This window comes from Podarcis gaigeae (assembly GCF_964106915.1).
Source record: "Podarcis gaigeae genome assembly, chromosome: 2".
Classification (NCBI taxonomy): domain Eukaryota; kingdom Metazoa; phylum Chordata; class Lepidosauria; order Squamata; family Lacertidae; genus Podarcis; species Podarcis gaigeae.
Genome location: NC_139679.1, coordinates 103,255,186 through 103,269,382, shown reverse-complemented (window position 1 = coordinate 103,269,382; position 14,197 = coordinate 103,255,186). Strand labels below are relative to the sequence as shown.

The 14,197-nt window shown below is 41.5% G+C and overlaps 1 protein-coding gene across 7 annotated transcripts in view; it reads left to right on the top strand.

Annotated features, from left to right (window-relative positions):
- PTPRG (protein tyrosine phosphatase receptor type G) overlaps positions 1-14,197 on the top strand; it is a 548,154-nt gene that overhangs the window by 352,782 nt on the left and 181,175 nt on the right. For all 7 annotated transcript variants that reach the window (XM_083722995.1, XM_083722994.1, XM_083722991.1 and 4 more), the window contains exon 5: positions 13,964-14,059. In XM_083722995.1, coding sequence (XP_083579121.1) covers positions 13,964-14,059 — 96 coding nt within the window. The remainder of the gene's footprint in view (positions 1-13,963; positions 14,060-14,197) is intronic.

The window sequence follows — 14,197 nt, the reverse complement described above, 5'->3', positions numbered from 1 at the left end:
ATTAATCTACTTTGCCAATGAACAGCAAGGGAAGAGTTGCCACCATCATGGGATAAGTGAGCCGTACATACTTGACCTCACTCCCTTGCCTCAAGGGTCTTTAGTGGGTTCTGCTACCTAGTAGGCAGGGGCCAAAGGATAACATATTAGATGAGAGCAGGAAATGCTTCCTGGATCATTCTGGCACTGTGTGGATACCATGGCTATTTCTGTTTCTGAATGTGACAATACCGTTGTATTTTTGCCAACTTTTTAAAATGTAAGGCCAGACACAATGCATTTGTCAACCATTTAAGAGTAAACTGAATTTTAGTGCATTGCAATGCTTGATTTCAGAGAATCAACCAGCCAATCTCCTTGCAAACTTTTTCCAGGTGTACATCCAGTAAGCTTTTCTCGAGTTAACTTTACAGTGGGGGGTGGTGAGGGAAAAGCTTTTCTGCACCATTCTAGTTCATCAGTTCATGAAATGACATGGCTCTGCGTGGAGATTTCATCACAGGTGTGTTGTGCAGTATGGATTATGGCAGGGACTCAACACTCCACAGATGTTGAGTCACAGCCATAATTTATACTGCATATGTCTGTAATGAATTCTCTGTGCAGAGTCATGTCATTTCATGAACTGATGAACTAGAACGGTGCGGGAAAATATTTTTGTCAACTTTCTCTGCTTCGAAAGTGTTTGGTCTGCATGGCCCTCAACAAAACCTCGTTTCTGGAAGTGCTCATTATAAGCTGAAGTGCTTATGACAGAATGCAGAACCAAGCCAAACAGAGCAGCCCTCCTAAAACCAGCAGGATTTATTCTCAGCCACTAACAAATTGTGATTTTTAAGAAAAAAAGAAAAGTGAGGGACTCTACAAGAGCTGGAGAACCATCAGGAAGTCCTTGCACCGTTGACAACAAATGTTGGAAATGTAGAGAGGCGGAAGGGACATTCTTTCATCTCTGGTGGACCTGCCCGAAAGTGAAGGCCTTCTGGGAAATGATCCACAATGAACTAAAAAAGGTACTGAGATTTACCTTACCTAAGAAACCAGAGGCCTTCCTTCTGGGCATGGTGGACCAGAGAGTGCTTAAGAAGGACAGAACTTTTTTCATGTATGCTACCACAGCAGCAAGGATCCTGATTGCAAAATATTGGAAGACACAAGATTTACCCACGCTGGAGGAATGGCAATCGCAGTTGATGGACTATATGGAATTGGCTGAAATGACTGGCAGAATCCGAGACTTGGGAGAAGAAACAATTGAGGAGGACTGGAAAAAGTTTAAGGACTATTTGAAAAAACACTATAAGCTGTATGAATGTTAAAAAAAAAAATGCACCTTTTAGGAAACTCTAGCTTCAGCAAATGTAAGTTAATGAAATGAAAATTAAGACACAAGAATTTAGAGGTAAAATAATGAAACAACTTTATTGTGTTTAATACAAAGCGTACAAGAATTGGGTTACAGTAAAATTGAAATCAGGGAACATGATAAAATGGAAGATACAATAAGTTTTGAAATAAGTTAACAAACTGCTGATGTTTTATATGACAGAGAATGCAGGGTTTGGAGGATGTGGGGAAGCCCTTTAGATTTGGTGAAAAAAGAACATGGAAATTTGTTATTCTTCTATTCTATTCTCTTATATCTATCCTTTATTCTTTTTTCTGTATTTCTTAAAATCAATAAAAAATATTATAAAAAAAAGGAAGTCCTTGCACCGTTGCCTTAAAAACCTTTTTTGTGTGCCATGAGTGTTCATAGACAAGAGTTGCAATCTGCATCATGCCTCAGATGAACTAAGGTTCTTGTCTACACAGGCGTATTCCTCATTAAAATGTGTTAAACATGCTGCAAGATTTGTGTTGAAGGGTGAAAATTCTCCAGTGAGAACTACACGTTCAAATGACATGCAGCTGACATACAGACATTTGCAAGTCTGTCCCCTACATATTTCAATCTGGCACATTTATTAATGACTAGAAGCTGCCACAAAAAAAGTTAGCAGAGCATAACAGTTGACTCTTCAGTGTCTCAGTCTTGCCCATCACCTGGTATCTGTTCTTTTCAATTGGATATGGCAGGAATTGAAGATGGCATTCCTTGCATGGAAAACACTTGTTTTGTCATTGATAGGATGACCATGTGACCTACTCTGTAGAACACTGTTTGAAGGACTGCCCTGAATCTAGTACAGTGGTACCTCGGGTTAAGTACTTAATTCATTCCGGAGGTCCGTTCTTAACCTGAAACTGTTCTTAACCTGAAGCACCACTTTAGCTAATGGGGCCTCCTGCTGCTGCCATGCCGTCGGAGCACCTGAAGCAAAGTTCTTAACCTGAAGCACTATTTCTGGGTTAGCGGAGTCTGTAACCTGAAGCGTCTGTAACCTGAGGTACCACTGTATAAAGATGAAGCATAAGAAGAGAGTAAAGGGTTGAAGTTGGCCATCCAGAGTTAGCACCTGGACAGCAGATTGAGCTGGCACCGAGGTCACAGCCTTGCCTTGCTCACTTTGGAGCAGTTGTGCTCTTTTTCATTAGAGGAATCATTTCTAAATGTGTATCTGTACATATATATTAACATATATTGTGCACATTATTTATTGGTGTATATTGTGCACAATCTTGGGAAATCAGTGGGGAAGGGAGCTTGTGGCAGCCAGAGAAGGAGACTCCTGGGATTCCTCAGCAGTCTCTTGACACTGCCCCCCTCTGCTTCAGCCTTCAATTCTGAACTGCTCTCTGTCTCAGTTTCCTTCTGCCCATTAAGCCCTCTTGTCCCATCAGTATTCAGCATCTCTTCCCAAGCTTCCCCCTCTGACCTCTCTTCAGTGTCCCACCACCAATCTCCGGGCTCTGAGCCTTCCTCCCCTGGGATCTCTCTTGTGGGGTTCCCTAACTGGTACCTCCTCCTTGCCTAGCCAGTCCCTGACACCATATCTCCAAATGCATAGAGAATAAACCATTTTCCAAAATATATGCTAGATAAAATAAAGCGTATTTTATTGTAATAATAATAATAATAATTTATTTATTTATATCCTGCCCTCCCCAGCCAAAGCTGGGCTCAGAGCGGCTAACAACAGTAAAATAATACAGCATTCTAAAATCAATTCATTATAAAATCATTTCAAATCAAATTGATGGCAACCATTGGGCTAGAGTTCTGTGAAGAAATTACCAAAGGAGGGGGTCAGGCTGTGCCTTGGCCAAAGGCCTGGTGGAACAGCTCTGTCTTGCAGGCCTTGCGGAAAGATGTCAAGTCCTGCAGGGCCCTAGTCTCTTGTGACAGAGCGTTCCACCAGATCAGAGACACAACCAAAAAAGCCCTGGCTCTGGTTGAGGCCAGCCTAACCTCTCTGTGGCCTGGGACCTCCAATATGTTTTTGTTTGCAGACCGTAAGGTCCTCCGTGGGACATACCAGGAGAGGCGGTCCTGTAGGTACGAAGGTCCTAGGCCGTATAGGGCTTTAAAGGTTAAAAGCAGTACCTTAAACCTGATCCTGTACTCCACCGGGAGCCAGTGCAGCTGCTATAGCACTGGGTGAACATGATCCTGCAGCGAGGACCCCATAAGTGCGCACAAACACACACACTTTATACACCTATATTTAACATATATACACTCTCTCTCTCTCTCTCTCTCTCTCTCTCTCTCTCTCTGTGTGTGTGTGTGTGTGTCCTATCTGTTTATGCTAAAAACAAAAGTGTGGTTTTAACAAGCCTTTTGTTTTATGTTCTATCAATATCATTTTTAAGGAAAGGGGAAATTCTTTATTTTCAGGAGTGTTTTACAATTTTGACTGTGGCAGGTCTCAGGAAACTTTCAGTGCTTTGTCCCCTTTTGACATTTAGGGAATAGGTATGTCCTTCAAAGACGAGCCACTTAATGCTGAGCAAAGTTTGGCATGTAAGTTTGAAAGGAGTGTGAACAATTCCAGGTCACTTTCTGCTGACATTTCTGACACCGAAGCCGAGTTCTATCAAGCGCTGTGACTCCCAGGTCCTCTCAGAATCCTTCAGTTCACCAGCCTCCTTCCTCATTGGCAATGTGCTTTTTTTTCTAAAATCAAAATACTTGCGGTGCTTTGCCATGTGGCATGAACTGGCTTTTCCTCAGGAAGGCAATTATCCTTTGAGGGTTTGGCTGGCCTGAAAAATATTTTGTTTCCAGGCAGGAAGGTCTTTCATGCAGTTCCAAAGCCCGAGAACTGCGCTTTGGGAAGTTTGTGGAGGATAGCTTTAACAATTGCTTTCCAAAAAGATGAGGTTGTGGGAAGTCAGTCTTAATGATTTGTTTATTTTGACTGCCGCACCACACCCTAGGTTGGGGCAGGTTGAAGTATGAGAACACATAAAATGTGCCTGTTCAAACACTGAGGTGCACAACAATTCAAGATCAGATTCCCTGGGGAACATGAATTTCCATAATTGTGGAACAGCCACTGAGAACACCATGCTCTGTGCCCCCGTTGCCTCAATTTAGTGCATGGGTGATATGACTAAGAAAGCTGCAGGCAGGGTCCAAAGTGCCCTTTAATTCTGTGCACATGCTTACATACACACACTTACCTGGGACTTTACATGGATGCTTTGACAGCAGATTCTCACACAGGTCTGGCAGCCACTTCTGAAGCTTCGCTGAGATTCAGGTGCCTAACAAGGGTGAGACACCAGAAAGGGAGTGTTCCTTAGTTTAAATTCCCCATTAAATTATTTGTAGTTTATTCACCTGGTGACCTGGTTTTCTGACCCATGAAACCTACCCCAAAACATATTTGGTTTTTTAAAAAAACCCCACAACTAGACTAAGTAAATTCTTTTTATTCTGCAGAGCTTAATCCAGTAAATGAGTTATACCTAATTTATTTCTACTACTCTGCATTTCAACTGAGACAGTTACTATATACAATCAAAGGGGAACCAAATAATCGCTGGGTAGAAATTGAAACATCACTTGCCACAAGGTCTTCTGTTTAAGAATGTTAAACACAATCCATTCAACTGTATAATAAATCCATTTACTAATTGTGCTATTTGGATATGGAAAACCTGGCAACCTAAACTTGCAGTTTAATTTCTCTAGTAATCCCACTATCATATCATTTAGATTTTTTCCGGCCATGGAGTGATAAGTAATTTGAACACTGGGAATACAAAAGTTTATACACTATGAGATTTCTGTACCAATAATCAACCTATATCTATTAACAAAATGGAAAAACTCCTTAAAATTATTACACATGCCTGTCAAATTCTGATGATTGGATAAAGTTTATATTCTTTACTTGGTCATTGTTATATTAACTTATGTGCCACTGCTCAGTCTATGTACCTATTTTGCAGTTTTCTTTTTCCTCTTAAATTTTTTGTCTGTTGTTCTAATTGTTATCTCTGTTTTATATATATTACAAAACATACGCACCAGCTCCTAGGGACTGAGGCAGCTCCCTCCCCCGCGTTGTTTTTTTTTTTTAAGGGGGCCAAGCCCCCTCAATGTTCAGAGGGCATTTGACTTCACCCCTAGCTCCTCACGACGTTGCATCGGGCCCCCTCAATCAACTCAAGAAGATGGCGCCTCAGTTATAAAGTGAAATAAGAAAAATTACTTTTTTAAAAAACAACAACACGTATTTGTTAGTCCTGGAAGGTTGTGCAATACAGTTTCTACTATCAGTGTTGCCTGAATTTAGAAGAACTATTGTAGGACAAACACAAAACCTGTAAAGGTGGTGGAAGGGGTAAAAATGCAAATTTCAAGTGAGTTAATAGCCACAACACTATAATTCACAGCTCTTGCATGTTTTGAAATAGAAGACTTATTGCAGATTTCTTGTTGGTTTTGAATGATTTATAAGGCTTTACTTGTGGCACAGTGTTGCAATCTATGTTGTCATGGAAATTCTATTGAATTTATAGTTCCATTTATCCAAAACGATTTTCCAGACTTCATTTCATGGTGAATCATATGGTTGTTACTCTGAGTACAAAGCAATTTTGGGGGGTCTGGGGGGGGGAGAAGTTTCACATTATAGAAAACATAGACACGATAGCAGTTAGTTGCCTTATCAAAATACAAATGAATGTAACATGCATCTTTTTTCCCCTGCTGAATCCACAGCAGCACCTCATGTGTGCTGAAAATTACAGCTTAAGGTTTTTTGCATACATGTGCATGAAGTTGTCCTTACATGGAGGCTACTAGGGCAGCTGTCTTAACTAAGGCTTACTATTTCTCCATCCGGCAAACTTGGACATGATATTGACCCAATTTTGTTACAGATAAACGGCCTCGAGCTGAGAAATGCCTTGGTTCACATAGCTTCCTACGCAGTCTTTCCTCGCCTAGTGTTTTCCCGAAATTTTCTCCTGCATTTTTTTCTTTTCTTTTACACCATTCTCCACCAATTTTTGAGGGAGGAAAATTAGGCACTTGAAAATTATGAAAGGGGAGGGGAGAAAAATTAGAGATATTATCATGTGTGGGCAGGGCTGGATTTAGGTTTGATGAGGCCCTGAGCTATTGAAGGTAATGGGGCCCTTTATATGTCTAGCTGTCCTTTGTCAACAACAAATTATCACTGTTTTTTGTGTCGAATATATTCTATATGGTGATTTGTGGACCTGATAGGTATCTAAAGCCATTTGCACATAACAAAATAGGAGCCTACACAACACAAAACACTGTTGCTGAATGTAGGTTTTATTTTATTAGTTTTTATCTTATATTTTGGAAATGTACATCCAGGTTTTATTTCCTTTAAATTTTTGGGAGGCCCCCAAGAGAGTGGGGCCCTAAGCTATAGCTTGTTTAGCTTATTCATAAATCCGGCACTATGTGGGTTGTGTGCATGGCTTTTGTGGTGCTTATCGTCTGGTCCAGAGTGTTCAGTGGGCAACTGTGAGTGTCCTTTCTTTCATCTACAGTGGTACCTCGGGTTAAGAACTTAATTCGTTCCGGAGGTCCGTTCTTAACCTGAAACTGTTCTTAACCTGAAGCACTACTTTAGCTAATGGGGCCTCCTGCTGCTGCCGCACCACCGGAGCACAATTTCTGTTTTCATCCTGAAGCAAAGTTCTTAACCTGAGGTACTATTTCTGGGTTAGCGGAGTCTGTAACCTGAAGCGTCTGTAACCTGAAGTGTATGTAACCCGAGGTACCACTGTACAGATCATTCCCTTTGGTCTGGATTTCCCTTAAAATCAGTGACTACACCAATCTCAGGTGCTTGGTAGCTAGCCTCCCTGGCATTCACAAGCACAAGCCGACAGTGGTGTGGAGCAGTGGTGCTTCCCTGGGTCACTGCTGCTTACTAGAAGGTGGCAGGGAGGCCAGCACTGTTCAAACACACTGCCAGGAGTGTCATATCGACTCCTCCTATGGGTAACAGAATGTTTTGGAGCACAGTCCTACAATGGGCCATGAATTCTTAACTGTAGCTGCAATACTAAAGACCAGCAGCGTGCATCAGAGTTGAAAGGGGACTAAAAGATTATAAAACCCAGCCCCGTATAACAATGCACGGTTATCTAGGCAACACCTTCCCCATCCTTGATCACAGTGTGTACCCTGCTGTCACCTGCCTGTAGAACAGATAGCTTTGAATTAATCAATGTAATTAATCTGTCAGTTCTGCATGATTGGAAAGGGCAAAATATAAAGTCACTTATGAACACATTTTGTTCTCCCATTAACATGTCATTACGGAAGCTGTTCTAATATCTGCCCCACCTGTGACACTCTCATCACATAGGAAGAACTGGGCCATGAGAGAGGAGCCCATGACTTGGTTCATTCCTGTATCAGCATTCCCAGGATGGTCATTCTCAAGAGGAGTGGTGCTGGTATGGAATGAATGACCAATTTTGTATGAATGGCATGTAAGGTCTAAGATACTGCCCCGACAATTCTGAGATGAAAGAAAGTTCCTTCAGATGCTCAGGATAGGTTTTGTCTGAACCCACATGTGAACAAATCCCATCCAATGACAACAGGTAGTGTGTTCTACCATTCCGCCTGGATACATCAGAGGTGATATTAGTCTATTCTACTAATCCAGGTGGCATCGACTGCCCTTTAGCTTCCTCATCATCCAAAATACCACCTTTAGTAGCCATTCCACCTGATCATTATTACAATTATGTCTTTGGCAAGCACTCATAGCTGAGTAAGATTGTCTTCCATAAACACAGTTTTAACAATGAGTCCGTAGGTGACTGTGGAGACCAATTCTGGATCCACACGTCCTTCCACAGTGGGGACATTGGTTTCCGGGTGGGAGTTGATCACGGTATGGATTTGCCAAGCGTGCCTTCCTCTAACATTATGTAAGAATGTCCTTACTTCCTTCTTTCCTCGCTATCCATTTTTCATTTTCTACCTATGCCATTATTTTTTAAATTGCAGATTGCCCAGAGTGCATTAGCAGAAAGGTAAACGTGCTCTGGTCCATGGGGTCACGAAGAGACTAAACAACAGCAACAAAAACATAGTAAAAAATATAAGTAAAAAATAAAAACACATTAAAAGGTGTAGAAAATAACTACTAAAACAATGAAGCAACAAGAGTGACGGAAAGTTTTCTTATTTTGGAATAATAAATGATGGGGTAATCCTAACCATTAATCCGATCGCTGTTGGAAGTTATGATTTGATGGCAGTCTTCTTCCACTGGACTCTGCTACTATAGGAACCCTCACTATCCCTGGTGAAAGTATGGTGTTGTACATGCTAGAGAAGGGCAGAAGAAATAACTTTAACATTGTTACTTCCTGTGCACATCTGGTAGGACATAAAAATTAGCAACTCTCCCTGCCAATTTCTGAAACCACTGAAGTTTCTGTTCCTCCAAATTTTAGAATGTTATCACTAAGCCCACTAATTTAAAAACCAATGAAGTGTCTGGTCCTCCAGATTTTAGCATTTTATCACTAATAATAGCAGTCACAATACCACAGTGCTAAAGATACTTCAATCCACTAAAATCCAACAAAGTAATTGTGGAAGCGGAATGACCCACACAAGAGAACTTCCCCTTCTTCTTCTCCTTCCTCCCATGTGCCTCCCACATGCTCCAAATCCACTCTGGAGGGTTGGACGAAGACCCAGAGCAGAGCTGAGGGTGTGGTCCCATTCCACTTGTGCAGTGACTTCATTGGGGGGGGGGGGAAACTGGTGGATTTGAGCATGCTGAACTCTGTGGGATTGTGCCTGCAAATCCCGCAAGCTCTAATGCAGTTGGCAGATGAGGGTATTCCAACAACCTTTTTTAATTTATTTCCGAAATGGGAGTCAGGTTGCAAAGTCATGCTGGTGTTTGTTTGTTTTTCTCACAAGAATAAGTAATCAAATGCACCGTGATAAAACTCTGAATTCCCCAAATATTTTTGCCATGCTTAAAACCTCACAAAGAAATTAGTTACGTGGATATAGAAGCTTTGCATACAATTTGGTTCCAAGCAAGAGATTTCACATCCCGCAGCAAATGGTGGTTGAGAATAATTCCTTCCTACATTGCAGCTGGGAGAGGTAATAATAATTAAAGATTAGTCTGTTCAATAGTTAGCTCCACTGAATCAAAGCAAATCGTTCAGACTACTTTCTTCAGTATTCTGAACTTGGAGTCCTTTTTTTAGCCCTGTATTCTTCCAAAAATATTTTGGCTTTCCAACAGCCTCTTAAATTATTGCCTCTGCAGTTAGCTGACTGATTCATTATAACGTTGGCTGTCTTAGAAGTCTTGCAGCTTTTTAAAACTTAAATTATATGATACCTTTGGATATGTAATAGTGATAATGGCAAACTCCCTATAGCTGAAGTACATTAGAATTCCTGATTCCATGTAGATGCTTTCATATTTGGTCAGATAAGGAGAAGGCATATAAAACACAGTATAGTGCTTTGCTTTCCTCACTTCCCTGAATTCTGGGAGGTTCCAGGGTGATCCTTTAAAGTTTCCTTATGAGAAGCAAAAACTGAACAGTTATGTTGCTCGTTTATTAAATTACTTATTTGCCGGTATGTTGAGCAAGGCTAGAAGGCTGGTGCCAGAAATGGCAAGTCCAGAAAGAGTGAGAGACAACATTTTTGTCTGGGCCTTCAACTCTCTAGCCTAGTAGCCTAGTAACCTTATCACAGTATCAGTCCCCCTCAGTGTGGTGCAACAGCATTTGAATGAGGAGCTGGCGGTCCAGAATGTCTGGCTATGAGGCAAGGACGATTTACCGTGCCACTGCGACTCCACATTTCTGGCCAATGCTAAAGTAAGCCTCATGTGAGCTGGTGCAGTCTAAAAGTCAGGATATGAAACCTCCTCTTAATGTTCCTAAGCTTGGGAGGGATGAGTGAATGATAACCTTAAATCTACAGTTATGAGGGCCAATGCTAAAAACCCCCTAAAATATAACCCTTTGGGTTGTATTCAGTTCCAGTCCTACTCAGAGTAGAACTCTTTGAATTCATGCCCATGACTAACCAAGGTAGATTAATTTCAACAGGCCTACTCTGTGTATTCTGGTTGGATACAACCCATAGCATATTACACTGGTAAAAAAATGGCTCTCAATCAATGCCCCTTTCCTCACTTACCCAAAAGAATATTGCAAAAATTAATTTCCTTCTAACGTTACGAGCAAAGATGGTCTAGAATGCTTTTGGCATCCTACAGACAATGCCAAGCTTACTGAATATTGTTTTCTTTCACATATTGTTTTCTTCTGCATAATATTACAAATATTTTAGACACTTTATTTGAGAATTGTTGTGTTTTAGTTTTCTCTGAATGGGAAGTAAAAATGTAGTTTATGGTCATTACTTGGGATTTTTATTTGTTTCATATAAATGGAGCTCAAGTAATCCAACCTGAAACCAAATTGTTTTGAATTTGAATATCAGTGCATGAATGTATCATGTTGAAAACTGAGTGTTGTCCAAACCTGGAGGCTGTTAATTTGTAAGAGATTGCCAGGGATCTATGAGGTTGGGGATATGAAGGCAAAACAATTAAAATTTATCCTCCAGCTCTTCCAGGCAAATGTATTTTCTGCTGAATTCCCATTGGTACTTGTCAGGAGATATAAATATAAGGATGGCCCAAGAACGTAGCACAAATTTTTGGTTATCTAGCAATTCCCTGTCAGTACCATTTTCAGAATCGTGAGCATCTTTGCTGAAACAATGCACACCTCTGGTTTTCGTAGTTACAGCCCAGCATGTGACCTTACCCTGAGGAAGATGGTTGAAATAAAATCTAATTAAAACCCATTAAGTGGGTTATTTTGAAATATTAGGAAGTGAACAATGTGCTGGTAAGGTTATTGGAAATGATGCTATGATTGTTAAAGTTAACTGAACATGCCTCTTTTTTCATGGGGAGGCTCCAAGGGAGGACTGAGATAGAATATGGCAGCTGTGAAACATTGCAGTGCTCCTGTTTTGCATGTAATTCAAGAAGTTGAGTTTGAACTCCTGCTCCTGTTCTGGCCTAGATTTGCTGCAGACCAACAGGGGCATTTAGGTATTTAGTACTGGAACTTGCCAAAATGTGTGGCATCTCTTATCAAAGTACCAGAAGAAAAGGAATATAAATGAAGCTCTCTCATGTGGATAGAGGAATGGTATGGAACTGCAGGTGTTGCTCACACTCAAAGCAAGTCAATGCACAGGTGTTGGTTATATAGCACAGAAGGCCAGCCACATGTTGCCACCTATATGTATGGCCCTAATTTGCAGTGCATTTCTCTTAATAAATTAGGATGGCTCCTGCAGGAGAGCAGATGGAGTAAAGCTGTTTCTTGATTGCTTTCATATTTGCGTAAGCAATACATCACCATAGCTCAGCAGTGTGGCTCCATGACAACTAATCTGGCTGGTTGCAGTTTTTACTTGAACATACCGCCTTGTTTTATGTGTGTGTCTTCTGTGTACATAAAAGATATGGAAGAAAAATACGTGATGCCCAACCGTCTGCAGAGAGCCAACGATCAGGTGCTTGTAAGAGCGGCAGGTATCTTCAAATAGAAGCTTTGTTTTTCGAAACCTTGAGGTGTTGTTTTCATAGCCATGCTATGCTGATGCACATGTCTCTCCCCTGGGGAGCATTTCTCATGTTGCTCAACCAGCGATCATGAGCATGACAGAATATAGAGCCTGCAAAAAAGAGGCTGCAGTGTTCTAAGCAGTCATGTGATTCCACCATCTTTAACCTGGATTCATATGACGGCATGATTAGATGCTACAGTTTACCAGCAAAGAGAGACTTTATGAGTAACTTGGTTGCATACAAGTTGAAACTACTTTTTGGTTTGTGTGTGTGTGGTGTGTGTGTGTGTGTGTGTGTGTGTGAGAGAGAGAGAGAGAGAGAGAGAGAGAGAGAGAGAGAGATCCAGACCTTTCAATTCTGAAAGAGAGAATTTTCTCCAGGTTAACCCAGTGGAATTGTAACGCTTGGCATGGTTCACGTATCATGGTAAGCCAGCGACTGTTTAGATTCCAGCTGAACAGCAAGAAAACCATGCAACACTGGATAAAGTGTTCATGAATTAATCAGTTTATAGCAATAAGCAGCAATAAAAGTACATTCAGAGCAAATTATACCTCATGCGCTGCCCATCTGCGTTAAACCAGGTGGTCAGTCCTACCCCAGTAGCAGAGAACCAAGGTGGATCAACATCTCAGATATCTGTTGTTGAAGAACAAGGATTCTTTCCAAAGGTGTCAATGTTTAAATCAGTGTGATACATATGAAAATCAGTAGTTGGAGGCACAGCAAGCAATGCACATTGTTAACCCAAGGCATGGATACACAGGCAGGGCATGTGATCCATCTTAAGACGTTGATCCAACACCAACACCCCTTGCTATCCTATATAAAGGAATGGGGTGGAAAGCCCAGCACTCTGCCTAGAAGGTGGGATCTGCTCCATCTGTTTACACCTCATTTGGTATCTGCAGGACTTTGGTGATAGGGGAGGTGTCTCTGCCCCCTGAGGGACAAATTCCCCCCTCTGGAAAGGCAGGCCTAGACTCTGGGGTAGGCGGTACAATAGGTGTTGTGGGTGTGTCAGAGATAGTATCTGATTGCTGTGGAGAGTGAGGCAGGGTGAGGCGACAGGTTAGGCAAGAGAGCAGATTGAGGGAATCTCCCCACACACACTTGGATCCTCCCCAAGATCCTTAGCAATAGGCTTCCCCGGGGCAAGCAGAGACAAGCAGGATCCCTCCCTCAGGTCCCTGGCAAACCATCTATCTGCATTGTCTTGACTTGGCCCCCAATGACTGTCAGGTCTCCTCTTTGGTTCTATAGCAATGAAGAGAATGGAGCCAACCTTATTTGGATTTTTGTTTAATGCTCATCTCTGTGCTTATCTGGCTTCCTGGATCTCTGACCTGACTCCAGTTCCGACTGATTTTAAGAGGCAAAACATCCCATACGGTCCAAATTAAGTGTGTGTAATGGTCAACAGCAATTTGCCCTATTAACAGGAGTAGTTGCTTTCACAGATTTCAGAAATCATTTTGAGCAAATCATCTTGCAAGATTTAGCCATCTTAGTTGCCCCAGATAGGAGCTTGGCACACTTATTTGCATTTGCTGTATGTTGCAACAAATATAACTATTATAAGTTGTGGCTAGTTACTTAATACCTGCTGAAGCACCGCAAGAAAATGGCCAATGTGCCCTTGATCACAAATTAGTCAATTTATTCTTACTTTGCTGCCTTACCTGAAATCCAGCATGTAGACCATCTTCCAACACATGGAGGTTTTCTATTCCCAACCTTCCTCTGACTTTGCCTTTCCCACTTAGATCCATGCTCTCTCACCCTAGGAACTTGTTCCAGCTGTCGGGGTCACAGAGCCAAAGATTTTGTCTTGGTTCTCCCTGGTCTACACACAACACATTATTCATTGTCCCATCCTGGAGTCAATTTTGCAATAAAATAAAATTCTTTCCATTTTTCCACAGATGCAGATTTATTTCTACAATCCTGATGATTTTGACAGCTTTGGGACAGCGGTCCAAGAGAAAAGAATAATAGGAGCCATGGCTGTGTTTTTTCAGGTAAGTTGCTCATTGACCCAAACTCTGTGAAGCCAAGAGGTAGCAAAGTTTTCCCTCCCCACACCTCCTTTCTTTATCATTACTGTTGTTGTTGTTATTCATTGAATTGGTTCTGCTTTAATGGATGCATCTGTTTTC